Source organism: Rhopilema esculentum, chromosome 21 (genome assembly GCF_057945365.1).
Source record: "Rhopilema esculentum isolate cy_ngs chromosome 21, ASM5794536v1, whole genome shotgun sequence".
In the NCBI taxonomy this organism is placed as follows: Eukaryota; Metazoa; Cnidaria; class Scyphozoa; order Rhizostomeae; family Rhizostomatidae; genus Rhopilema; species Rhopilema esculentum.
The window spans coordinates 6,760,529-6,787,103 of NC_142835.1; the positions used below are offsets into that span (position 1 = coordinate 6,760,529).

Sequence of the window (26,575 nt, forward strand, 5' to 3'; positions counted from 1 at the left end):
TTTTCTGAAATGTGATCAGGTATGAAAATATGCCAGTGTTAGATAATATACAAGTATGTACATGAAAGATGTTATCATTCACTGTATTTTGTGACAGCAGCTGCTAGAGAGTGCAATATTAAGCATCATTTACATGCCGAGCGTGAGTAGATACCTCTAACACTCAATCATCACAATTACGGACGATATTTCAGTTATCAAAATAGAAGGAAACGATACATCCAGCTTTTTCAGATCTGGAGATTAACAGAATAGGTGCATGCATTACTGGTATGCCATATTCCTAAATTTGACAAAAAATTGTTCAATACGGAGACAAAAGTAACATCAGAACTATTTCGATACAGTTATATACAAGTATACATTGAAGTTAAAATATGGGTTAACACGATTCACTCTCATTGCATGATCAGAGTAGCTCTTGGAAAACAATTAAAGCACCATCGGCCCTTAAATGAGCGAGTTTGAATAAAAAAGACATGACTTCTCCTTCAACTGTTGATAGAATTTTATTGTGGTAGAATTCATTTTCTTGTCACTGTATGCAACCGTTCGAATGGACTGTGAGCTTTATCCAAGGCTTTATTTTTCTAGCGAATAACCAAGGACTCGATATGCTGGTATTTTGATTCGTAGTTGATTTGCGGTATCATTGCCTGTGAAGTTCCAGAAACCTCGGTCAAAGCCGTTGTCTCCCCAGCCAGCAACCCATGCTATCACAGGGTAGAATAATTCTACTTCCTAAGGCGGCACCATGGTTGCCGCCGAAGAGAAAACGTTTTTATAATCTAATGATTTAAATTTGCCGGAAATTGAATTCTTTTTAGCGTAATAAGATCTCATTCATTACCTTATGCAACATAACCATAAAAATTTTCAAATCTAGTACAATATTTTCTGGTCTGGTGATAGGCACAAAATTGACACTGTCCCGGTCTTCAATATCAAATAAAGAAATAATTTATGACCAATATTGACCAATTTCTAAAACCAAATTTGGCCCTTGAAGATTCGACTTTTATCTGACAAAATCTGAGGAGCAAATCACTCCATGGTTGAAATCAGTAAATCCTGAAAATAATTTTGTTTGTTCGTTCTCTGAGGTATCGACCTTGCTGAACTACGTTTTCGTTCAGAGTTTTGTTGTTTGCAGCGATGTTCACAGTATCTGTTGATTTTTACGGTGTCCATTAGTCCAAATTTTTCTTTATTTTTCTTAGCTTAGAGTTTTCGATTAATATTCTGATGTCTAAAGGGCATGTGTCGTGAACATGATTGGCTAATGCAATACAATTATCTTATTTGTTTAGCACAAAGCATGGAATTGAGGGTGAATTTTTACAGCAGTAAAAATTTATTAAGAAGAACTGAAAAGTCACAAAACAATGGAATTCCACTCCAAACACTTTTGATTTTTTAGCCAACTGCTTATGTGACATATGTACTTTTCAAAATATTTGCTCTATTCAAAGCCATTTTAAATTTCTGTACCACTAGAAATTTCGAATCATTTTTCGCAATCATTTGCTACCCTTCGATTACCAAAACTTTCATAGATGACTGTAGGATATGACTCAGGTACAATTTTCCCGCTCTCGCGCTGATTGGTTAGAACATACTCGCCCTTCCCATTATCCTTCGGAGATGGAACTTTGGCCCATAGCCCTAGCCTTTGACCGCGTTTTTATAAAGGCCCTGAAAGCGTCCTCTTTACCTTGGAATATTTTTCATGATAAACTAATTTTCAAGTTCAAATAAAAATAATTATTAATATTTACGAAAATAGCCTACCTTGAAAAAGCTTTATAAAACTTATCAATTTGGTTGGGTCTACGTTAGTTTTTTTCTGACACTTCGTGTGACTTCGACACAGTGGCGGCTTTTGGGAGCGACAAAAGAAAATGCCCCAATTCGGAGTGAGACCATAGAGTCTGAAATTCAATCGATTCACTTACTATATCTATTTTTCTTTTTTTTCTCATCAATGATTCAACATTTGGCGCTGTTTATATACCGAAAGGCCGCCGGTTCACACATGTTTAGAACAAAACTTGACTATATCGATTAGAAATTGCCCCGAGAGACCCGACGGTCGGAGGTTGGCGTCGTCGCGGGTGATGGGCAGGGGTGAGCGTCAAGGCTCATGTGGAATCAACAGGGCCTTGCTTGAACGGGCGTGTATGTTATGTTTGTGTCTGCTAGATAGCTGTTTTACTGGTTTACCCTTTTGTCTCTTTAAATGTATATAACACGAGTAAGGTGACAAGGGGAGCTACTTTGTAATAGCAATTAGCTTTTATTGGTAAGTAATTTTTATTTCTAGTGTCAGCTTCTGTGCCCTGGAGGTAAGTGCACAGCTTTATTTTCTCATATGGCCTAACCTTGATGATTTCTGTATTTACTTAATATGTACTGACTGTGAGCATTTAACTGCTGAAATCATTTTCTTTCTATGCAATCGGCTCTTGAAGAAAACAAAAATAGAGTTTGCTTTTTCTTTCTCTTTTTTTACGTTTAATATACTTACGTAGATTGAAAAATCTTGAAATTGTTTTAAAAGCAAATCACGTCTTCCTATGCTGTGGTTAAAATCAGATTTCAGGAAAAACAAATACTCTATAACCAAACTAAGATTTGCCTTATCCTGCCACAACTTCACCGCTAGTCATCTGAGGCTTGTCGTGCGATATTTAGCGAGACCAAAATACTCTACCGCTTCCTTTCTGGCCTAAATTGCTTTCGTCTATATTTACACAACTTTAGTAGTACTTTTCACTTTTTCCTCACATCTGTTGCCAGCCCCGACTGCAATAGACATGTTTCTTTGTTATTGATACTAAAGTGAAGGCCAAGTCGTCAATTTATATTTAATGGTTGTCAACAATTTAGAAGTTAGTTCGATGTTATGGTAATGAAAAAGTGGTAAGAAAGAGTTAATATGTGGTTGTATTAGGGAAAAAGTGAATTTGTGGTAGTTGAAAGAATATTTTTGGCCAAGTTCATATTTCAACAGAAGCCCAGAAGTAAATTACGTGGTTTATAGGCACAAGAAGTCTGTATTTTGTCAGATTCAGCAGACAAAAAGAATTTTAGAATTTATGAATATTGTCAAGATAAATAAGTTTAAGCATTAGTTAGAATTTATGAATATTTTTAAGATAAATAAATCAACCACGAATTATTGTCCAATCGTCAATTGCCATGACCTGTCTTTATTCAGCTGTCCATGAACCTTGGTGCAGGCTACAAACCTGTGCAGACGTATCTATATATTGTTGAGGTCTTTCATCATTCGCCCCCTGTTCAATGTTAATATCAATGATATTAGAATACATGTACCCCAATATTGAATTCGGGAAGGGGCAAAATGTTTGACTTTACCTGTATGCTTTTTCGGAAAAGGCCCCTTTCCTGCCTGATCAACATCCAGATTTAAATTCTACACCAAAAGCTGGTCTATAAAATGTTGGTCTGGTAAAGTCCCTTGACCCTCTGGACTATATGGTAATCCTATTCAGTTTTGTGGCATAATTCTAAAAAAGGCATTGCAAGAGTATTTTGTCAATTAGAGAAGCATTTTTAGTTTTAAAAAGAAATTTGCTGCTGCAATTGAAACTACCATGACCGGTTTGTTGCCTTCCTATGCAACAGTCTTTGCTCTCTGAAATTATATTCACATTTTTATTTTATTAGTAGAGCTACCAAAAAGATGTAAGTAAAATGTGTAACTAGTATAAAGATGCAGAGTTAGGTGTAGCATGTGTAGACTCTTTCAACACTGCACAGGACAGGCCTAGAGACTAAAAACTGACAGACTTGCAAACTAAAAAATGATCCGATTAGTTCAATGCTAAATTATTCTTATAAATAATAATTGATTTGTAAATAATTCTTATAAAGTTTTATTTACATTACTAAAAATGAAATTCAGTGTATTGAAAGCTGGCAGCCTGGCTCGCCTCTTAGATAAAAAGTTATATATTTAATTTTATTTTGATTTTGTCTTTGTAGGAACAGAAATGGCATTTCAAGTTCTACCTTTATCAATTTTAATCCTGGGATCTGTGCTTTTATTCAGTTGCATACATGGCAAGCATTTTATAATTTTGATCTTCTGTTTCCAGTAAAATCTTTTTCCTCTTTCAGAAGTCTTTATTTTATATTCATTTTGCATATGGTTTGTTGGTCTTCAATGGACACTTTAGGGATAAACTTGAAAGGGGATATTATGTACTGGTTTAAGTCCTTTCGTACATATATTTCTTTAAAGAAAAAAGTTTCTATTGTCACCAAATTCTTAGCTTGAACCAGAATTCATTGTAACATTGCTTTTTTGAAGAGACGACATGCAACATTTTTTTTCATTATGGGCATAAGTTTATCAATAATGAAAGTTGCAATGCTGTTTAAACAGAGCTGTACACTCTTTGGTATATGAAATAGGCAAGCTCTTAGTTGTAACTGTGAGTTTCACATTTAAATGTGATTGTTCATCAGGTGACTGCCTGATGATGATCAAAATTTGCCTGATTATCATTTATCATTTAAAACTGAGAGTTGCAATTTAGTAATTTCACGATCTATACACCAAAGCCTTAATTTATCAGTGTATGAAACCGCTTATAACTTATTATATTCTATATTATTTAGTAACAGTTTACCATATTTTTAGGTCAAGAATCAGTTTTTGATTGTACACAGCAAACCTCTTGCCAAAAGTGCATCCAGAAAGGGCCAAGATGTGCCTGGTGTAAGGATGAAGTACGTTTAAATCGCTATTTCTTTCTATGCATTTCTCCACCTTTATGCAAAGTGCGGCAGCTGAAATATCACTGTCATCCTTCTCTAGTTTTGTTTACACTTCAAAAAATCTTTCTTTGTTCAACCAGAGTTAATTAGCCACACTACACCAAGTCATAGAAGCAAAGTAAACTAGAAATTGAGATGATCCTCGGTTGCTTCTTTAAGACTCTTTAAGTTGATTGCATTTAAATTTTCATGGAATTGGTTTCATTTACAATAAAAAACACTTTGCCTGTGTTTGTTTGATATGGATAGGTTGCATTTGTACCACAAAAATCTTACACAGGTCCGTTCATAATATTTCACCCTTAACAGTTTTCTGATTGCATTTGTAACTGGGTGAATATATTTCCTAGCTTAGAATTTTCAATAGTTTTTCAAAAATTTCATGCCACGTCTCTTTACTGCCAGGAATAATCCTTTTACCAACAAGGAACCCCAGTTTTACGCAAAGGGAATGTCCCTGACTAATTTTTGGTTACGAAAAAGCACTTTCAAGGTCATAGCAACAGATCACGAAAAATACTTGCTAAAATATTAGCCCCCCCCCCCAACATATTCTCATCAAATTTAAAGACGAAGTAGCAAATCGATCCTGTTGAGAATTAGGGAGGACGTGCCCTGACCGAAACTCTACTGGATATCTGCAAAGTTATTTCGGAACATAAAAGTTTTACGAAATTCTCGCGATAAAAAGGTGGTTTCAATTAGACACGAGTCACGAAATTTACCATTTGAATAAGAAAAAGCTTGTTCATGATTTCTGATTTCAGTATATTTGCCAAGTTTCAATCCTAGAATTGTTGAGGCAAAGTCGCCCTTTCTAAGCATCGGCTATGCTAGTTAGAGTTGTTTTATTTTGGGGTTTATAATACTTGACGTTTTTGGGTTCGTAATTGTGCATTAGTATGTTTGAGAATCAATTGTGTTACAATGTGTTGTTATGCACCGCTTTGTTTTAACGTATAAAGTGAATGTTCAAATGTATTATCGTCATCATCATCATCATCATTATCTTTACATTTATCTTTTTATCGCAAGGATTTCGCAAAATGGTCAGTTACGTGACCCCGTACGTATGCCGGTTGAATTTTTAAAAGAAACATTTGGAAGTTAATCAAGAGCCTGAAAATGAATGGCTTCTAAGCTGCACGAAAGGGTCTTACAAACTTTAGTTTCTTTATAAAAGTCTATTTTGAGCCGCTCGGTAAATCGTGGCCAGAAATATTTTGTAGGGTGTTATTTCTTAGCCTGCATCACAGACCAAATCTAAAGTCGATAGGCGATTTTGTCTAGTTACATCAATGCTTTTATTAAATGCCGTCGCTGGTAAGTGTTGAAATTTCCAGTTAGCAATACTTGACCTTGAAAGCTACTTCTTGCTTATCCAGATTTTTGACGATTCAATTTGAAGAAATTTGATTGAAATTTCTTGGCGAATTCAATTTTTAACTTGTAAATTGCCTGTTGAACGTTCTGCAGATATACAGAAAAGGCGACAGGTCGTACTTTCCACGATGCGATTTTTTGGAAAATCACAAACAGCGGGGATGCAAAAGTATATCTGATCCGACATCAAATTACACATTGAATAAGGTATGTCTTTCTGTGTATTTATTCTTTTTCTTCCTCATGTTTTTGAGTAATAGATTATTTAGCTAAATGACTTGGTAATTTTAAATATATAGGTACCAAATGATTGAAGTTAATTTCTTCTTAAAAAACTTGTTTTCACTTTTTGGCATTTTGAGGTATCCACGTCGCTCCATCTAGCAATTTTAGAATCTGTTGTTTTGTCTGATGTTTTGTATTCGTTTTTGTTTTGTTTCGTTGATGTTTTGTAAGATTGTGAGGCAAGAAGCTTTAGTATGTCTTATAATGTTTGCTTTTTTTAAACCAATTGTTGAATTTTGTACCACCAAAAATTTTTTGCGATTATATCTCTATGTATATATGTAGACAACATAAACAATAAAGCCAAGTTCTTCGTCTGAAGACTTCTGAAAAATCAACAATGTGGATTAAGTTTTTTCAATCCAATATACCGGCATCTGTTATTACAGTTAATCATTAAAAAATACGTCTATTTGACAACACATTGCGCAAATATTCGGCGAAATATATTGTAAAAACTGTTTGCTGTGCTCGATTTACACATGAGTGGATGAATTACGAGTATAGGTGGGCGATGGTGATGTTGATGATGATTATTATGATGGTTTGGTTGTGCGTGACCTATCCTGTTGCTGCTAATGGTCGTTGCCATTGTGTCGGTTGGAAATTGCGGCAGCTGTTCCTGTTGCGCTAGTCACACGACCTCCATACCTTAACCAATATTTTCGTCTTTTCATTTAACTATGTTTTGATCATTATCTTTAAAAATGTTATCATGACCTTTTTTGCTTAAAAATATTATTGGTGAATTAATAAAGGGGAAAGATGATTTAGATTTTCATGATTGCTGTAGTGACAATATGTAAGATTTAGAAGGGCAAATCAGCGTAAAGGACATTGATTTAATGATTTGGCTAGGGGCTTTTTTGTTAGCCCTATAATTTATGATCGATTAATTCATTATCATAACTTATGATCGATTGTTATGGTCCTTTCATTTAGTTGGTCTTTTTATTATGCAGAGTGATACAGTATTTGCTATGATTCCAAAAACATTCTCTATGGTCTTTTCCCCCTAAATTCTTGCCAGGATATTTTGTGGTAGCTCCGTATAGAACAACATAACCTTCTTGAGAATTAATTTTTTCCACAGAAGAAAGCTTGGTATTGAGTAAGTTTCATACTTTTTTAGGTGTAAATAAGATAAAGAGTGACAAATGGTTACAAAAGTTTTTAGTATACTTGTAAAAAAATCAGAAATCTTAAAAAGCTTGTTAGAAAAGGACACACAAACCCTGCCCCCGTCGACAGTATGGTCTTGCTTTCTGCTCTCGGCAGGACAAAAAACTGTTCTATTTAGCCGGGTTTGAAACTTCAAAAAGAATTTCTGAGGTTGTTTCTTAAAGAACTGTTTATTTATTGGATTAGAAATGCTATCTTCTGTAACTGCTGCAGCGAAATAATTCCGAGTGCCCTTCTGCTATTTAGTGATTCCTTTCAAGCTTAATCTTGATTGTAACCCGATTTTATTGGGAAATTGCGACGATCTTTGGCAACCATGATCTTCTTTCTTACAGGGAAATGTTGGTCTTGGCGGTGAAAACAGAGTGTTCCCTCAGAATATCACGCTGTACCTAAGACCAGGTTTGCGATTAGTTTTACGAAGTTTAGTTAGCAATTTTTGGCTACTTGCTTTGTTTCTACGTAACATCGCAGAATAGCTTAGTGTTGCAATGTTTTCTGTTTGGTTGATTAAAGGATCAGTTAGCTACTTGGCAATCTGACCAGAGCTTTATGCGTAGGTGCTATGAAAGCTTGGAAGGACTTGCGACAGCTGAGCTCAGTAACTGTGGTCCAATCCCTGCTTTATCCAAAACTTGGTTTCTTATGTCGGGAAACTTTGCTACATAACAATGAATCACTTTTTAATAATTACTGATTATCTCCAGTGACTGAAGTTTCATGCGACACGGTACTTGTGAATCTTCTTTTTCCTGTCCGCGTAACGGCCAGTAGAAGATAAATTTCTGCTAATTAATTACTGTTGTTTTAGCCAGTTTGAAATGTTAAGAGCCAAGACAGAATTGATTGAATCGAGGGTTTAAGAGTCTGTGCTGATGTGGCCAGATCTCAACCAATTTGTAACATATTTAATTGAATTTAAAAATTTCGTGGCGTATCATGGTGTTTTTTACCAATATTTTAATCCAATAAGTCTAAAAAGTGTTCTCTCGCAATCTCATAATTTAGCCAATCTCATCAACAAAGACCTTACAGGTGGCTTTAAGCGACGCGCGTAGTTGTTAGAAGTTATTTCCAAGGGCCATGCTCCCTGAAACCCTGGCCTAAGAGTGAGAAAAGTTACCAGCTTTTTGTAGTTCTATCAACAACGAGAAGTTTTTTGAGGTCGCCATTCTTTTACAATGGGCCCTGATACCCATAAACATTGCCTTGAGAGTAAGTAGATTTACCAGCTTTTAGGGATTCCAAGCATTCGAGCAGCGTGTAGCGAAATATGGTCTTATCGAAAGAGAGGACCGATTAGCTTTTCCGAACTTCAATCATATTGCTGCAAACCAAGGGCAAACATATAGAACTTTATAAAGCCTATTTTGTGAATATCTCTATTCTAGTAGCTGTTGTTTCATGTACTTTTGATTTCTGATATTTTTTATAAATAAAACTAGTGTGCATTTTTGCGGTACACGGAAACATTGACCTAAAATTCCACTCATAGATGCTATTACTAAAAAATTGGGATATTCTGCTGCACCTATTAGTTAAAAGGGGTTTTTTTTGTTTACAACAGGTCTGTTATATAACTATCTTCGTTTTATCATCCCTGAAATTGTTGATTGGATATAGAAACTGGCGATGATTATTGAGCATATTAGTCTGAAGCCATTTATTTTCTTACGCAGGCAGGCCAGCCACAGTCAACGTCCGGGTTAAGACCCCAGCCGATTTCCCAGTCGATCTCTATTACTTAATGGACCTGACGTATACCATGAAAGATGATTTGAGCCAAATCACAAACTTGGGTGATCTTTTAAGTAAGTATTCTACTAGACAAGCTATCTTACAAGATTACATATATTTATTTGAAGATGGCACGAAATAGCGGAAATCAAACCTGTCTTTCTTCCTCTCATGTTACTTTCGATACCCACTTGGATATGAATTTTCAGCGTACTTTTGGTCATTACCCAACGTTTATACTCTGAAGAGTGTCGAGCGAAAGGAACTTCAGTGTTTTATCTTTTCGCTTTTCAAAACTAAACTTATGATGGAATTCTAATTTGACTTGAAAATATTAGCTTGAAATGTTTCAGATATTAGCTTGTGCCTTGAAAATCACTGCAGTAGAATTTCCATCAACGTGCACATGTTAGGCCAAAGTTACTTTCTGCCCGTTTCAAGGAGATGTTATTTCCATAAGGTTTAAAAAAATGCAATTTTAGGTCGAACTTTCTGTCGATTGTTCTGAAAGAGCCCTCTAAAAAGACACCCGGTAATGTTTGTTGCACTTTATCGTAGAAAATGTTCACCATCAAATTTGAAATAAAATAGCTTTGAATCGTAGTTATCCGAAAACTGCTTTTAATTGTAGGCATTCAACTACGAAATGTCACTTCCAATTTTCGTCTTGGTTTTGGCGGCTTTGTTGACAAAAACCTTGGTCCGTTTACTTTGACACTCGAGAAAGAGTAAGTCTATCAGTTTTTATAAATTTCTACAAAGTCTAATTTGATATACAATTAAGATATACTTTTTTCCCATTTCTGAATAAATGCCAGCTTGACAAATGCTACCTAGGGTTTCTTTGTCTTGTTTATAAAGAATTTTAGATTTTCTTCACGAATGTTTATAGACAATTGAAAATTAGTTGATATGTTTTATTCGAATTTTTATAGACAGTTTAAAAAAGAAGTTGAAAATGTAATATACAGCATGTTTACTATTTCAGCATCGTATTGTGTGCGCTTCCCTTGGATTATGTTCATCACCGTTGTTCTTTTATACAGACTGCCTTTTTTGATTATGCACTTTATTTTAGCGTGCACGTCATATGATCTCTGTTTTGAAGGGAATTATCCCTTGATCCATCTGTTGTCGCGAGTCATTCCTGTTGCTGGTTGACATGAACGTTGTTCATTGTCAAATTTCATCTTTTAGTTGAGAGTTTAATGTAACAACCTTTAATCCAGCAATTCGTATATACATCTTTAAAAAGAGACCTTCCTAAGTATACGTTATTCTTTACGAGGAGTTATTATAGAAAAAGTATAAAAAAAGTTTCTTGAGGCTCTCCCTTAAATTTATCCCCCCTGATATAAACTCAGTATGGATATGTTCAGTTTTTCATCGTTCCTTTTTTAAGGGTACTAATCGTATCAACTTTATTATTTTGCAATCCATTGAATGTTTCGTGTTAATTCGTCCAATTATAATAAATTCGTTATAGGAATAGCATTAGCACTTAATATTTACACAACTTTTTTTTAGATCTCAAGAAAATGTTCAGCAATAGTGTAGAATGATACTTTGGCAGTGTTACACAAATCTTCTTTGTAAAAACATTTCAGGTCGCCTGATTAAATCTTTGTTTCTGTAGAATAAAGTCAAGGGAACTTCAAGGTTTACAGCAAACATTTGGCTTTCGTAATTATCTTCCATTGGATTTGAATACAAGCAAATTCAGGGTAACATAGACTTGTTTTCTTTGTGTTATTCTGTTTGTTTGTGATTCTTGTACGCAGCGTCAATAATAATTCCGCTTTTAATAAAATTTGATTTGATAGTTTCTTCGACGACAAAGTATTGAAGCAGTCCCCTTCTTCGGGTATTCTTGACTTTCTATCGCTTGTAAGCTTTCACGTATTCAACAGCTAAACGTTTGCCTTCGTAGGATGTTGTTAAGAAGACAAAAATTTCATATAACGTTGATGCACCGGAAGGGTCGCTTGATGCATTGATGCAAGTCGTTGCCTGCGATAAGGTAACAAATTCTCGCATTGTTTGCGCACTTTTCACTTTTGCATACAACCTTTTATACAGAAGTAGCTTTTCAATTGTTTTCTTATTGATTAAAAGATGAGATTTTAGGCGTCTTTTATAGATAGTCGTTCTGCATAATAACAATACATTATAGCAATTTATATGTTAATGGGTAGGCATTTAGTTATGTTTCCACGTGATATAATTTTACGTGATATGTATGTGTTTTAAGTGTGTTTGTTGTGGAAAGGATGCGTGAGGTTGAATAACGAACTTCAACATCTGAAGAATGTTGATGGTTTGGTCCATGAAATGTGACGAGATCTTAACTCCAGATCTTGCACAGGACGGGCTCCCAAATTAGCCTATCTGTGGATTTCTTCGTGCACTCTAGATTTCGACGTCACCAATGTCAAATTATGTTTTCTTTGATACTAGTATCGCAACCCGGTTGTTTTGAGTACGGTGCTTCTTTTTCATAATTGATAATAAATTGTTTTTGCTTGGATTTGCTTGTGTAAGTTGAATATTTTTGCCTAAGTTGAATTTGCTTGGACACATGCTTTTTCTTGCATAAGATCAATCTTATCCAGCTGCCGTCAGGCTTATTCCATTATAGATGGTGGGCTTAATCTTGATAACGTTGAGACTTAATGGTAGTCATGAATATCACTGGTGTTTGTAAGTGTCTTATTTGAAAGGTACCACCCATTCACAACTGAGGGTAATGAATTTTACATCTATTATTTTTTCGAATGAATCACGTTGTTCCTACTTAACTACAACAAAATCAAGTTTGCAAAGATTTAGTGAGATCGAGAGTTCTACTATTGGCAAACATTTTGGTTTCCCTTCTTTCCCCTTGTACGACAAAGACGGTCAACAAGCATTTTTCTACCTTTATGCTTCGCATGCAAAGCTCTATGACTCGTCGTATTTTGCCGTTTACCTCTTTTCATAGAATCTTTGCAATGCTTCTATCTGCCCCCAATAATTTAACAAAAACCGAAATCTACAATCAGAAACCCTTTAGCCTTGTAAGACTTAGAATGTTGTTCTGCTTGGGGCGATAAATCCCTGGAACGTTTAGATATCTGACTGGAACACATTTTAGGATTCACCGAAAATTACTGTTTTACCGTTCTGTCATAAAGTGCTCTATACCATGTAGGTGTGTATAGGAATTTCCATTGCTTTTAGGAATTTCCATTGCTTTTAGGTGTTTTCTAATGGGCATTTATGTATTTATACACTGGTGGTTAGACAAAAGGAATTTATTTGGATGTTGCCAATTAGAAATATTTTCAGATTATTTCAGATCATCTATGTGCTTGTTACTTAGTTGCAAAAGAACCAATATCAAAAAACATCGTTTCAGGAAATAGGATGGAGAGATAAGAAAAAGGCGAGAAGAATTGTTATTGTAACCACGGATGGCAGCTTTCACTATGCCGGTGATGGATTGGTAGGTTGTTTGAACTATTTTTTTCTTCACCATTTATGTTATTCCTATTTACAATTACATTGTTATGTTTACTGTACTCTATAAACAGACGGGGTAAGCATCACATGGGACAATATGTTGATATTCCTCTAAATATCCACATTTAGCAGTTGTTTATGGAAATAATGAAAGCTCAACTGGCTTCGCTTATGTATTTCAGAAAATAAGTATTTTTTTTCTGTGATAGAGCCTAGTGTTGCTAAGTTCGCCAAGCGAATTCAACATTTCACATAGCAACGATCAACAACACCTGCAACATCATTCAATAGTGATTTGTCGATGCTGACCTGAGCAGTAGGAACACAAATTCTGGGTATACATCTTAATGGCTCATGCTGTGTCTAAGTCCAAAACACTTATTGAATCCATCTGACACATAAACGAAACTTTATCCATTGATAATTGAAAGAACTTTAAAGAAACTTGTCTAGAAATTGTTTTAAACAACACAGAGCATGAACTTTTTTTGCAAAACATAACTTGCCCAACAGTATTATCAAACTGCCAACCCCCCAAGACACTAGAGTGGTATGAGTTGAAAGTTGGAAGCAGATAGCAACAAAATTTTAAAAACTAAATGAATGTAACATGGAAATCCCATATTCTTTGATAATTTAAACAAAATTTTATTCTCAAGTATAATAACATACGTTGTTCGGTATCAGCTGAGTCAGCTTGATCGTTTGTTGAACTTTCTATAACGTGACATGGGTAATAAGAACTGTCCTTGTCATGTCTGTAATTCGTGTCATGTCAGTCAACAGGGCCCCAATGTTGCTATGCCCCCACTTTTTTGCAAAACAAAAGAGTCATGAGTATTAAATTTGCCCTTGCCCCCTCCCCCCAACTCTCCACCTTGCGTCGGAGCCTATGGCCAGCTTACTCATTTGCGTAATGAGAATTGCTTATGGCATGATTATCATTATCCATGATTTCATGATCTGTTTCATTTGTGTCAATATCTGTTTAAAATCATATTTACTGAAGAGGAAGCATCAAATAAGAAAAAACTCATATACGGGAAAGCAGAATGTTGTTGGTGGCGAGTTGCGCGTGCTAGTATAATAAGGCAAAAGCTACCTCACACCTGGAAAAAATATTGTTGGGGAGACGAACCGGCATTTGTTCGATGATCCGTTGGCTTTCAAATTTCGTATCATATGCACATGCGCCGTTAAAATTGATGACTTTTTGTCATTAAATGCATTGTACTGTTTGGTAGGAACATTAGTGGCTCTTATGGAAAGAAGCCAGTCTCGAATCAAAGACGGAGAAAACTCTGGTTTATATGATGCAACTATGGAACCATGGAATCTGCATGCCGTCGTCCTAATGCGCGTATGCATCTGATGCACTTTCTTGTTGGTTCAGACAATCGGATAGAGTTATAGCGTCTTCCCAACAAAGCAATTTTCAGAAGAATTTAATCGTGGCATTTTCCGTTTTTTAGCCATAAAGATTTTGATTGTTCAACAAAAAGCAATGGAAAAACTTAGATATTTTTTAACTATTGTTCAATATTTACTTTTTGTGTTTCCCTGCCAATCAGCCATGCTGCTTTGCACAACTAAATAAATGAACGGAATTAACTGTTACATTATTTATGAAATATCACGCTGACCAGATAATAATATTAACTGTGGCTGCATACTAGAAAGATTTTGGTTTAAATTCCAACCGATGGGAAACATTAAAAAGGCAATCTTGCCTACGGGTTGATAAAAAAGATTTATATTCGTTTCAGCTTGGGGGTGTTGCTATGCCAAATGATGGAAAATGCCATATGTCTAAAGGCGATTACATTGCCTCATCTACCATGGATTACCCTTCTCTGTCCTTTCTTCGTGAGCAGATGCTGGAAGCAGAAATTGTTCCTATTTTTGCAACAACTGGAAACCTCGAGTTATTTATGGTACCTTACTCTTAAATTTTCATTTTCTATATTTGAAAAAGTCACAAACTGCTAGACAAGGTTGCAAAAATATTTTGTTGCGTTTTCTTCTAATTGCCAAAATAACTAAACAGATTTGACTTAATTTGTATTTTTAAATCTGTTAAGGTGTAAAGATTATTCTCAATACGTTAAATGATGAGTTTTATACTTTCTATGATATCCTGAAAACTATGCAGGCTTTTAGTCGATTTTTTATTTTCAAAACTAATCAGTTATTCATGCATTGTAGTTTTTTGGTCGAATCTGCCTGTATTATTGAGCAAATAATCATGAACTTGTAAAAAAAAATTAAAATTTTAGAGAGTACAAGATTTCTTTGGCAAAGCATCCGGAGCAGTCGCGGCCAGACTTGCCAGCAATTCGGCAAACATTGTGCCACTAGTCAGAGAAGCATACGAGGTATTGGCTTTAAGAATCGCTGCATCTGTTATGTTAAAGTTATGCTGATTTCATGTAAAATCAAGTTGTAAACGTTTATTTGTTCTTATGTACTTGTAATTTTTTTCCATTTTTAGAAAATCTCTAGGACGGTGAAGGTTAGTACACAGAAAGTCAATGGGATTAACGTTAAGCTGAAGGCAAAATGCGGGTAAGTAGTAATGACACCTCGTGTTTGGAACATGCATTTTTTATTGATGTAAATATGACCATAAAAACAGCTCATAATTAATAGTTCCTTTTAAAACTTATAATCTTCATAGGTCCTCAGTGGGTGTTCCCTTTGATTGGGTATATTTTTTCACCACGTAGGCCCAGAAAGTTCAGAAAACGTTTAGATTAATCCTCTTGAGTTTGCCTCTCAGTCAATATGTCTCTTTTAGAAATAGGCATCAGATTGGCTGAAATACGGAATGCCATAGACATCCCCTTTTTGATCAGCTGATTCGAGTAATGCGTCATTGAAGGCGTGTTCTCCCCGTGTGTACATGACTCAAAGTTCTCTAATTATGCTATTCTCTACAAAAGAATGTGTCCGGAAAGCAAATTCAAGCCTTCTCGAGGTTACTGTACTTTATTTAATACTTTGAAAACAATGTTAGTTATGGATTACTTTGTTTTGTCTAACTAGTGAAAACAAGCCTTGGGAAGACAAAGAAGGTTGTACAGGAGTTGAGTTCGGAGAAGAGGTTTGTTCCATTTATCTCAACGAAGATTGTTTTTAGACATCAATGTTGATTAAAAACTCATCTCACAATTTCTCTTCCTAGCATGAACATCAAATTTATTTCGAAACTGAGCAATGGTCGCTACTTTTTTATATTTGGTTTTTATAAATCTGCTATTTTGTTGTTTTCTCTCCATTCTTTCCAAATAAATCCTTCTACTAGCCTCATTTACAAAACCAATTAAGGCTACACAGCTGATCGTTGATCCACCGCACTTCTGTCCTCAAACTGCTCAGTAGCCCAAGAAATCTTTCATTATCTTTCATGTGTTTGCAGCACAGATGCTTTCCTTTTGAAACCTGACAATGTGTACATCCAGGCAATGTATTTCTATTTATGTCACTCTGGTTAGATTTACTCACTTTGAAGATTTCCCAACTTTATCACCAATCAGGACATGGAGGTTTAAGGGCATAACCAGAAGGGTTACTTGAATATTATAATCTTCTCCCTAAGATGACCCCCTGAACACCAGGTGCCCCCCCCCACCCTTCTTTTGCGTGTTTTGCAAGACATGTCATCTTTATATCCACTTCTTTGAAGTCCCCACGACCTTTTGTTTGCCCTTTTCATCTGTATTTAGAAATTCATTTCCCCATCATCATTTGTTCTAAAATTTATTTAGTTTTACGCCTAACTTCATTCGCAAACAAGGTCTTTACACCATTATTCGTCCATTTTTCAGTTGAATAGATTCACGTAATATTTTTTTCAGGTTCAATTCAATGTTTCAATGGAAGCAAGTGAATGCAGCAAACAATTAAAAGAAGTCCGAGGGTTCGTTTGAATTCTATTGTTTCTAGGGCTGAAAAATGTTACTGAGTTAACTTGTATCTGTCTCCAACCCGTGTAACCGAATAAAATTATCAAGCTAGCATCATCCAGCCAGGCATGAAAGATTATTATCAAACTAGTAAATGCTATAAATAGTTTAAACGCTTGCCGAATATATCGGTATATGAGATTTCAACTTTTCAATGCTATGCTACTTCAAATTTTGTTGACTACAAAAATTTTTTGTTAAGTGGTTAATGTAATAATGCTGTTAACTGGTAGTGTCATGACGAAGCTATTAGTCTACCAAAACAGCTCTGTAGCTGCTGCAAGCTCGAAAGATATAATAGGCTTCACCTCTTGAAGTGCACTTGATTGCATCATAGTCACAAGAAATAACAGGCACCGCGGAGCAGGGGGAGCAGGGGGGTGGACTTTTTGACAAAAAGGCCAAATATTAAGTAATAAACAACCAGTAAAGCCTCTTTTTATACGGTTTTAGCCCCCCCCCCCAACTTTTTTTAGACCCCCTAAATGTTCTATTGTAAATTCAATGCAACATAAAATACCATGAAGCGAGAATTGATAGCAAAGAACCTGCTAGATAACTTGCTATAACCCTTCCTCTATTTTTCCCTTCTTGATCTATCTGGAAGATGGCCCGATCATTGTCCACATGCATTGGCACCTTCCGTTATTACATTGACCACTGTCTGGTCTGCGAGCAGTGTATGATGTGTCATGGTTTGGTATCTCTTTGTTATGGATGACCCCTGAATGACACCACGCGTCCACAAGAAGGGTGGCACTCTGAAATTCATGAATACTAAAATTATTTTAGACAATATGCATTGCATTAGCAAAAGATCTTTGCCATTTGCGACATCCCTGAGTTTAAGACTGTGAAAATAATCCTACCAAAAGGCTTTTTTCGTGTGAGTAAACCAAATCAGAAAGAACTTTTCGAAAAAAAGAAACAGAAGTCGTTTTCTGTGGAATTGAGTTAACGCCTATGGTTTTCTGGGACTCCTCTTCCTAGCAAGAACTTGGATGCTTGAATTTAACGCCACGTATCGACGTGCAAATGCTACAAAACGTTCTTTCTTGTCATGCTTTCTTTTTTCATGTTTAGGTTTCGGATAAGGACAAGCTTCGACGATGTGTTTGTCAATCTCAAGTTAGTTTGCAATTGTGAATGTGATGATCCAATTTATGATGTAAGTTTTGTTAGTATTTTGCGTGCAGTCAAGAAATTCGCTTTTAAATTTGCATATTTTAAGATGTTTCCACATTGCATATTTAATGTTCGCAGTGTATCTGTCAAAATCCCACGATAACTGCGGTCAATGACCACTTTATCCCTGTTTACCCTCATTATCCCTGTTTCTTGACGGCTGCTCTCAGTGGGTGTCTATGATTTTAAATTCCAGCATGTTTGCTATTTGCAAGAATTGATAGGATTCACAGTTATGTTAACGTTGATGGGATTTTTTCAAACATTCTCACTAGCTCCTTTAAAGAAAGTTTGCAAAAGAACATCTTGGTGTTTTTCATACAATTGCTTCTTTAATTAGTCGCAAAGTCTCTTCAAATGCATTGTTTAACGCTCCTTTATCTCTTGAAGATTCCGATCTTTTTTAACATCTTTTGAAGATTCAAGCACTTTTTGATATGTTTGATGTAGGATTTTGATGTCCTACTGAAATCGTAGCTTCCAACTCCCCCCCCCCTCTACTTCCCTTTTTATCCGTTTAAATCTCTTCAACAAAAAATAAGGAAAGTAGTTGATAGTATGCTTTCACTTTGTAGGTTAAAGACAGCCCAATTTGCAATAATAAAGGGTCTTTAAAGTGCGGACAGTGTGCCTGCGAACCGTAAGTTTAAGAACATTGAAACCGAATTCTCGTTATTTTACTGCATTAACCCTGATTGTTACTGCATTAAGCTTTTCGATGAATGATAGAGATTCTTTTCAAAATCAAGTTTTTGCATCTAAAGAACAGAGTCTAAAAATGTTTGTCTCAATTTGTTTTCAGGACATACAAAGGCCGCTTCTGCCAATGTAATCAAACCACAAACGAGGACGACACCCAATGCAGGTTTGTGAAGTGAATCACTTGGTGACGCTTTGATCTCCTGTATTACCGACCTGTTTATCAATGTAAAAACCATTCCATACTTTCTCCATGAGTACGCTATTGAATTGAATAGATAGACGCACATTCTCTTGTGGTGTCCGTAAAATGAGGCAAAAGAGAAACAGTGACTCATGGAGTAAGTCTAACCTCATTCTGCAAGCGCCAAATAACTCTCAGCTATCGTTTTTTATTCAATTGCACCGCATCACTGCAAACACCAGAACCAATAATGACAAGTACCAATGCAACAACATACACCGACTCTGTCACCCTTACCACTGTCAATCACTCCAGGCATAGATCGAGAGGAAGAACTAGAACACTTCTGTCATCACGATTTTAACCAACACCACTTCCCCCTGCAACACTCCACAGCCAAACACCATCATCACGCGAAAGCCAGTTCCACTTTATTTCTAAGTTCCACTGTGTCTTTAACAACCATGAACGTGGCTCCAGCTATGATCGCCACTTACATCACAAACGAAGGTTTAAAAACCAATGATTCTAAGCATTTCGAAGATCTCTTTCCCCACTACATGCACTAATTCTGGATATTACACAATTTTGCCATTGCAGCTCTGAAATGCTATTCTGTTTGAGTGCTACTATCACTGTCACTAACATATTGGCTAAAAGCTTTTCCGTCTGATACTCCTCAGAGCATTAAACGTGAGAATAAGGGTCCGAAAGAACACGATGAACAATAATACCCAGATAAAAGCTTTTAGCCAATATGTTATAAAATGTTTGCTTTTATCAAAGCCATTTTCAGGTTTAGTACCGCCAAAAAACTGTTGATATTCAAAATTCCATTTTTATAATTGATAGTTAAATCTTTAGAAGCCTAAAGACACAAAAGACAGCATGTCTTATCTCTTAAGGGAGAATCCCTGAGAGTTTTCCTGAAAGATAGCTCCAGGAAGACTAAGATTAATTTGATGAATATTGTAACCTGGACTTCATGCTTGATTATAAGAAATGCTCTCAGTTAATTTGATGAAATTATTGGATTTAATACTATCGATACTTTGCAGAATAAACGGAAAGGTTTGCAGTGATCGAGGCATTTGTGAATGTGGAGAATGTGTACAATGTTTTACGAGTCCGGTAATTGAGCGTTCCTTTCATTTACCTTTTGTTTAACCTGAAGATCTGCGAGCAGTGTATGATATGCCATGGTTTTGTACCTCTTTGTTATGAATGACACCTGAATTTTGTTTTCATTGGTAAATCTGACTTATTTCATACTTATGTCTCGTTGTCCGTAAGTCTTTCAACGCAGCAACTTAGCTTCATTTAGATAGTTCGAGGCACACTGTGTAGTAATTCGTGTACATTTTTAAGCATTTAAGCTTTTAAGCATTCATTTCTCTATGTTTCATTGGTTTTACCGGTCTTTCATACTTTACTCGATGTATATATATTATTATATTATATTACTTGGTCTCTCATATATATTATTTAAATAACTGTACACGTTTTGGTATAAGGAACAACACTGTTCTAAGTTGCAACGCCCAGTTCGCGCTTCATGTTTGATTTATTTATTTATATTTCATTCTTAGCAAAGCAATGTCATTGAATGTCTGTGGGAACAAGTTGATAGTTCGTTCCTGCTGTTGAACAGGGGGCGAAGTAATTTTGTTTTTCGACTCACTGTTGCGTATTAAGTGATATCACTATTAAGTTATGTTTTGATTTCAAACTATTTGTTTCAGAATGCAGGAGAACACATATACGGAGCCTTTTGCGAATGCAGTAATGCAACATGTCCCAAATCATTTGGGCAGATTTGTGGAGGTATGAAGTCAAAAATCCTTCTGTCTTGAAACATTGTAATTAAGAAAAAATCCATTTTAAAGTACCTTTCTATCTCAACTTTGCTATCTTTTGCTCCATTTATTTCTTTGTTGAACCCTTTCTTACTTCCTTCAGTTAACATTTTTGCTTTTTGTCATATCGACCGTCTTTTATCTATATTGTTCTTGATATGATTTCAATATTAGAAAAAACAGCACAGGTAGAATGGTTTGAGGAACCTCGTAAAGCACGATCTGAATATTTTAGATGCATTACTATATGTATCTGATTCAGAGAGATAGTTGATATTTATCAAATTGCTGAACTCAATAAATGATACACCCTTGCAAACATTTCATTGGATTACTTCGACATGTACAAGGAAATCCTTGATTGCTTGTACATTGCTTGTAAAAGCCCTTTTGTGCCCCTTGGTATCCTTCTCAAAAGTCTCACGAGGGAAAGATTTTTTGGAAGGCTATGCCCAAAGATCTTTTCACTGAATCTTTATCGAATGCTCAGTTCAGGTTTGTCCATACGATCCAACTATTTTCTAGGAAAGGAGCGAGGATCTTGTGAGTGCAACAAATGTGTCTGCAAATCAAACTGGACTGGGCCTACATGTGGAGACGAATGCATTAATTCAACAGCTGGTTGCATTTACAACAATGTAAGTAGTGTTTCATGAAAGCGAATTAATGAAGGGACTTTTTTTAAAAATCGCTAATGGTTGTGGCTCTTTGACCTCTCTTGGCAGAGTCTGGCATGATTTTTCACCAACAAGCGGGTAGGTTTTGTCAAAGACGTGATGATTTTCTTGCGATTTTTTATAAAAAAAGTACACTATCCATTTATTTCATTGATCATGCGAACCGGTAGTGAAATAAAGGTCACATATTGGTGAAAAAGTCCATTTGCATACGTACTCAATACCATCAGTATAAACCTGTTTCAGTTTTTTCAGTGTACAAAGGTTTACAGTATGTCACTAACCTTAAAAGCATTGTGTCCCAATGCATTCGTTGGCCATTAAAATTTCCCATTGATTCGACTACACAATAGACCTATTGTTGCCTATCCAGTCAGCAGCGTAAGGCTATTTTGCAATGTTCTTGATCATAAACGTGCTTCAAAGCCTATTGTTAACTCTGGGCGGTTGACTACCGGGACATGATGCCTTTAATTGTGCCTTCTCTTTGCTACATTTACCCCCTGAGTGAAGGGTGTTTTACCTGATCAAAAAAATCAGTTGTTGGATTTCGATTTTTTCTCATAATCAAGCTAACCTCTCTCTTTGCATACAGAAAATCTGCAACAATAAAGGATCGTGTATTTGCGGCAGATGCTCGGCTTGCGAAACAGGATACTTTGGGGATTACTGTGAACAGTGTGCAGAGGTAATCTTCCTGCTCAGGCAATGCTTTTTAATATGTTCACTCAAAAAACTGACCCTCGATTGTCAGTATTAATTATGCATGTATTTGTGCGTTTGAGCTTCATATCTATTTTTGATTATTTGCGACTCATGGCAGATGCTTCTATAACTGCAAATCCCAATATCTCCATCTTCACTTTGTCCCACCGAAGTACTGGCCCTATACAAAAATACATACTCTTTAATAGAGTTTTCTAAGATTAATATGTTTTGACTAATGTATAAACCACTCATCTATTGATCAATCTGTGATTCCCTAATGCTTGTTAAAGGCTAGGTACTACTTCTTGATTAGGTGGTTTCTTAGAAAACTTTGAAGAAAAGTTATTAATTATGATCTATCAGCGAATATATGAAAAATCTGGATTATCTCACTGTATTTAGAGCCGCTGATGTTTTCTTTGATCATCAAGGAAGCACTACCTAAGTAAACCAAATTTTGATATTTTAACGCTTAGAACTGCCCAGATCCTTGCGTGGACTACAAAGAGTGTGTGCGATGCAAAGTTTTCAAAACGAGTGAGCTCGGGGCACCGGAATGCGAGACAGAATGCAGAAAAAGAAATATCACAAAGATCACAACCGTTGATTACGTCCAAGCAGGTTTGACAATTTTGCTCAGTTACTTCATGCAAGTCGCTGGAAAAAAGAGGCCGGCAAGATTCAATTATCCTCTTTGTTTTAGAAGGAGCTTTTGGATTGGTTTATGTTATTGTATGCTTTACGATTTTGAAATCACAATAGAAGAGTTGATCTGTCTGTTGATTATATTCATTATTTAGAAAATGTAAGCCAGGACAGCAAATGAAGTAAGATTTTATTCGCTATTAAAAACAGAAGTTGGAACATTTGCAGAAAATGCTCGATAATATCGCTAAGAAATTTTGTAAAATAAGTTTTATATGTCAAATATGCCGTTTGTACAGTTATTTTCTACCGGTTTTTGCTTTTTGTGAACGAATGATTGAGTAGAACGTACACTATATTTGTTATTTTATTTATTGAAAAAAATTAACCAATATATAGATGAAATATGGTAATTTTTATGTTTTATGTTTTTATGTTTCATTTTCTCTGTAGGTGCTGGCGAAAGATGCGTCGCTGCGGACAAAGATGATTGCTCCTTCGTTTTTACTTATCGGAAAGACAACGTAACAGAAGAAATCGAGTTGCTGGTGCAGAAGGAGAGAAGTATGGCTCGTTTATTTAAATGGTTCCTTTAAGGTATCATTACTAGGCGATTCGTAAAGCAAATGAAACAAATAATTATAAATGATAAAATAATAATAATAATAATACTTATACTTTTACTTTCTTTAGTTTGCCCAGCGGAACCCGATATCCTTGCCATTATTCTTGGAGTGATTGCTGGTATTGTTGGGGTTGGATTGGCTTTGCTCCTTATTTGGAAACTGTTAGCAACTTTGAAGGTTGGTAGCATTTATTTTAATGATAACATAAATTTTATCAATAACATTGCTTTTTTGCCCTATATTTTATTAACCTTGTTTTTATAGCTTTGGAAAAAAATTTTTGCTCGATAATGAATATTGACTAACATTCCATTTAAATTTATTGAACAATCTGTTAACAATAAGAGCGATGATGTATTACAGATCATGTATCCCTTTTACGAAGAAAAGTTTTTTTATTTGCCAAATCTAACAACCAACAGAGTTTTTGTAAAAAAGATATTTTTCTTTCGGCCTGTATGAATGACTTGTGTCGAGAAATATTTTTGAAATTTTGTCTAAAATAATTAAATCATTCTTAGGATCGCAGAGAGCTGGCCCGATTCAATAAAGATCTGAAGGAAGTTAAATTTGATACGGTGAGGAACAGATTTCTGCTATGCTAATTTACCTTGTTTTAAATTAGTCTCTATCATTGAAACGTCAAATAAAAGTCAGCAAACCCATTTTCGCAAACCCAGATCGTTTTTTATGTTTGGTATTGTTTCATTTATGATCCTTCTTTGATCCCAGTTCAGAACTGAACAAGGTTCATTTCAATTGAAGTTTACATTTATTAAGAAAAATGAAATTTCATGAACACGTCTAAAAGATTTTCTTCCAGCACAAGTATCCATTATGAAAGTCTCATCCCCTTAAAATGTTTCTGTTTTAGTATCAAACACGTGAACATCCCAAAATCAAAATTCTTGACGTGAATTTAGGCCTCTAAAATGATGAAGTTCTGTTCTTTTTGAACGCTTCAACTTTTTTTTCAAAAAGATAACATGTTCTTCCAAAGATTTGTTGTTGACAGTTAAATTATTATGGTAGCATTTGATCACACCCCCCCCCTCCCAGAACAACTTTTCAGAGGTGCTTGGGGTGCAACCAGACATTTGGCTTTGGCTCAACATTTTTTACTGAATATATAGTATTGGGTACTTAACTATAGACTGTTGGCCGGAAGACATTTTAAAGATGATTGCTTATTGTTTTGCTGCTTGTTATATGCTGCATTCTTGTATGCAAGTAACTTAATTAATGTTTACGTATTTCTAGGGAGAAAATCCTTTGTACAAGCAAGCGACTTCTCATTTCAAAAACCCAATGTATGAAGGAACCTCTTAACGACTGCAGACGAATATTAGGAAATGTATTTATAGTCGGCAAGTATTACGAAGTTGAAATCAAGTATTTCCGAAATAACCAATAACTGATCCTTATTTCAGACAAATTTTGATGCATGTAGCAAAATAATCAGGCATTTGTTTTGTTGCTTTGACTTTCAATTTTTATTTAAAACCCGTCAACCACCTTCATCTCCAAAAGTGGATACTATGTCTGTTGACATCTCAACACAGAAGACCAACAATTTGTTTTGATTCTTGAAATCTGCACTTTTGAGCCGTTTTCGATAACATAATGCGCTGTCTAGAGACTATTATATCTTACTCGTGACGCATCCAGAAAGCTCTTGATCGTGTTGTTCTATAAAGTACTACATCGCCACTCTTGCATGTACACTTCTGTGTGAATTCAAAGTCCTTTCTTATTAATGTATCTTAGTTCAAGGCTTGGCCATAAAACACTGATTACCATGGTATTTGCCATCGGTGGAAAATGTTCACCAAGCCCTTAAGATTTGGTTTTTTTATTGTATTAGATGATATTCCTTTTGAAATAAACAGTCTTACAGTTGTCTAGAAGGCTCTTGATATAAATAAAGCATTGATGATAGACCCAGTTAACCTTAGCGGAGCCAGTCCACCAAGGGTTGGGCATACATTGTCTAACCCATTGAATTCAACCCTAGCTTGATTTGGATATGGCACGCCATTTCCTGTTAACTCTTTCCTTGCATGTTGTTCCTGAACAGCCACTCTTAGATGCACCAAATATAGTATCCAAAAATTTTTCTGAACTGGGTACAGTTCAGAAGATGTGGCATTATGGCAATCTCGTGCCGCTCATGGAATTTTGTGTAGGTATACGCTAGGCACAATTAACGCGCGGAAGATCTACCAAAGATTGGAATCTTGATTTGGGCAATGAAATAATCCTGATAGCAACTTTTCTTGATGACAATTAAGGGTTTGCCAAGAGAAAACAAAAATTTTTAGTGATTTTCATCGTCATCAACCAGTTTTTCAAAGCAAATTTTAATTGCTTTTTAAGAACTAATTTTAGCATAGTATGTATTTAGCAAAGTAGTGTGTAATCTATTTCGAACCTTGTTGTGTTTTTTGCATGAGGAATTAACAAATGCAGCCGCCTAGAATGATTCCTGACTTCTGGTGCCCCCTCATCAGCCTTTCATAGACCTTAAATCTTATCAAAAGTTCTGAGAACCAAAGCGATTATATTCGGGACAGAGAGCGTTGCTTTTCCCTTTAAGGTTAACGTTATACGTACATTAATGTGACAAACCTTCCGATGTTTGTTCGAGGCCTTAAATCCTATTTTATGAACCCAAGCAGTACATTGGCCAACGACTGCAAAGGATGAGAACCTTGACAACAGCCAAATATTTTGTTCTGGTACATCTGTCAACTTTGCCTTTGAAAATGTAAACCAAATAGATTAATAGACAAGAGATTCCTGGTCAGTCACCAAAAAATCGTTCTGTCTTCTAGACAGGCATTCAGACCTTTGCATAAAACACAATAAAATATTCTTCTGTTGATTTTGTTATTTAAACGTTTCGTTAGCTATTCGAAACAACGACCACACAGCAGTGTAAATTGTAGTCAAATATACATTTTCTAGCTTTATAGTTTGGACTTGATTTACTTTCGAGTTTTCTTCTTTTTTGTTTTTTTGTTTTCAACCATTAACGGTTTTCTGTAAGCCATAACTTCTAATTATATATAAGAGCTGTACTTTGTGACATTTGTGTTTCAATTCAATACATTAAATATTGTTACCATCGTTA

The 26,575-nt window shown here is 35.5% G+C and overlaps 1 protein-coding gene across 2 annotated transcripts; it reads left to right on the plus strand.

Moving 5' to 3' along the window:
• The first annotated feature begins 2,144 nt into the window (after positions 1-2,144).
• LOC135684704 (integrin beta-1) lies at positions 2,145-26,575 on the plus strand. Of its 2 annotated transcripts, XM_089114825.1 has the most exons (28): positions 2,145-2,302; positions 4,012-4,089; positions 4,673-4,761; positions 6,286-6,399; positions 7,995-8,061; positions 9,339-9,470; positions 10,028-10,124; positions 11,033-11,120; positions 11,327-11,416; positions 12,794-12,880; positions 14,664-14,831; positions 15,174-15,272; positions 15,389-15,462; positions 15,943-16,000; positions 16,755-16,816; positions 17,946-18,030; positions 18,623-18,687; positions 18,850-18,912; positions 19,989-20,061; positions 20,673-20,754; positions 21,312-21,424; positions 22,059-22,151; positions 22,648-22,792; positions 23,270-23,380; positions 23,510-23,619; positions 23,964-24,020; positions 24,703-24,808; positions 25,567-26,575. In XM_089114825.1, the coding sequence occupies exons 2-27, from the start codon at positions 4,020-4,022 to the stop codon at positions 24,769-24,771; spliced, it is 2,361 nt and encodes a 786-aa protein (XP_088970951.1). In that variant the 5' UTR covers positions 2,145-2,302; positions 4,012-4,019; the 3' UTR covers positions 24,772-24,808; positions 25,567-26,575. The 2 variants fall into 2 exon arrangements, with proteins under 2 accessions (XP_088970951.1, XP_088970950.1); XM_089114824.1 differs by lacking the exon at positions 25,567-26,575 and having other exon boundaries at positions 24,703-24,900.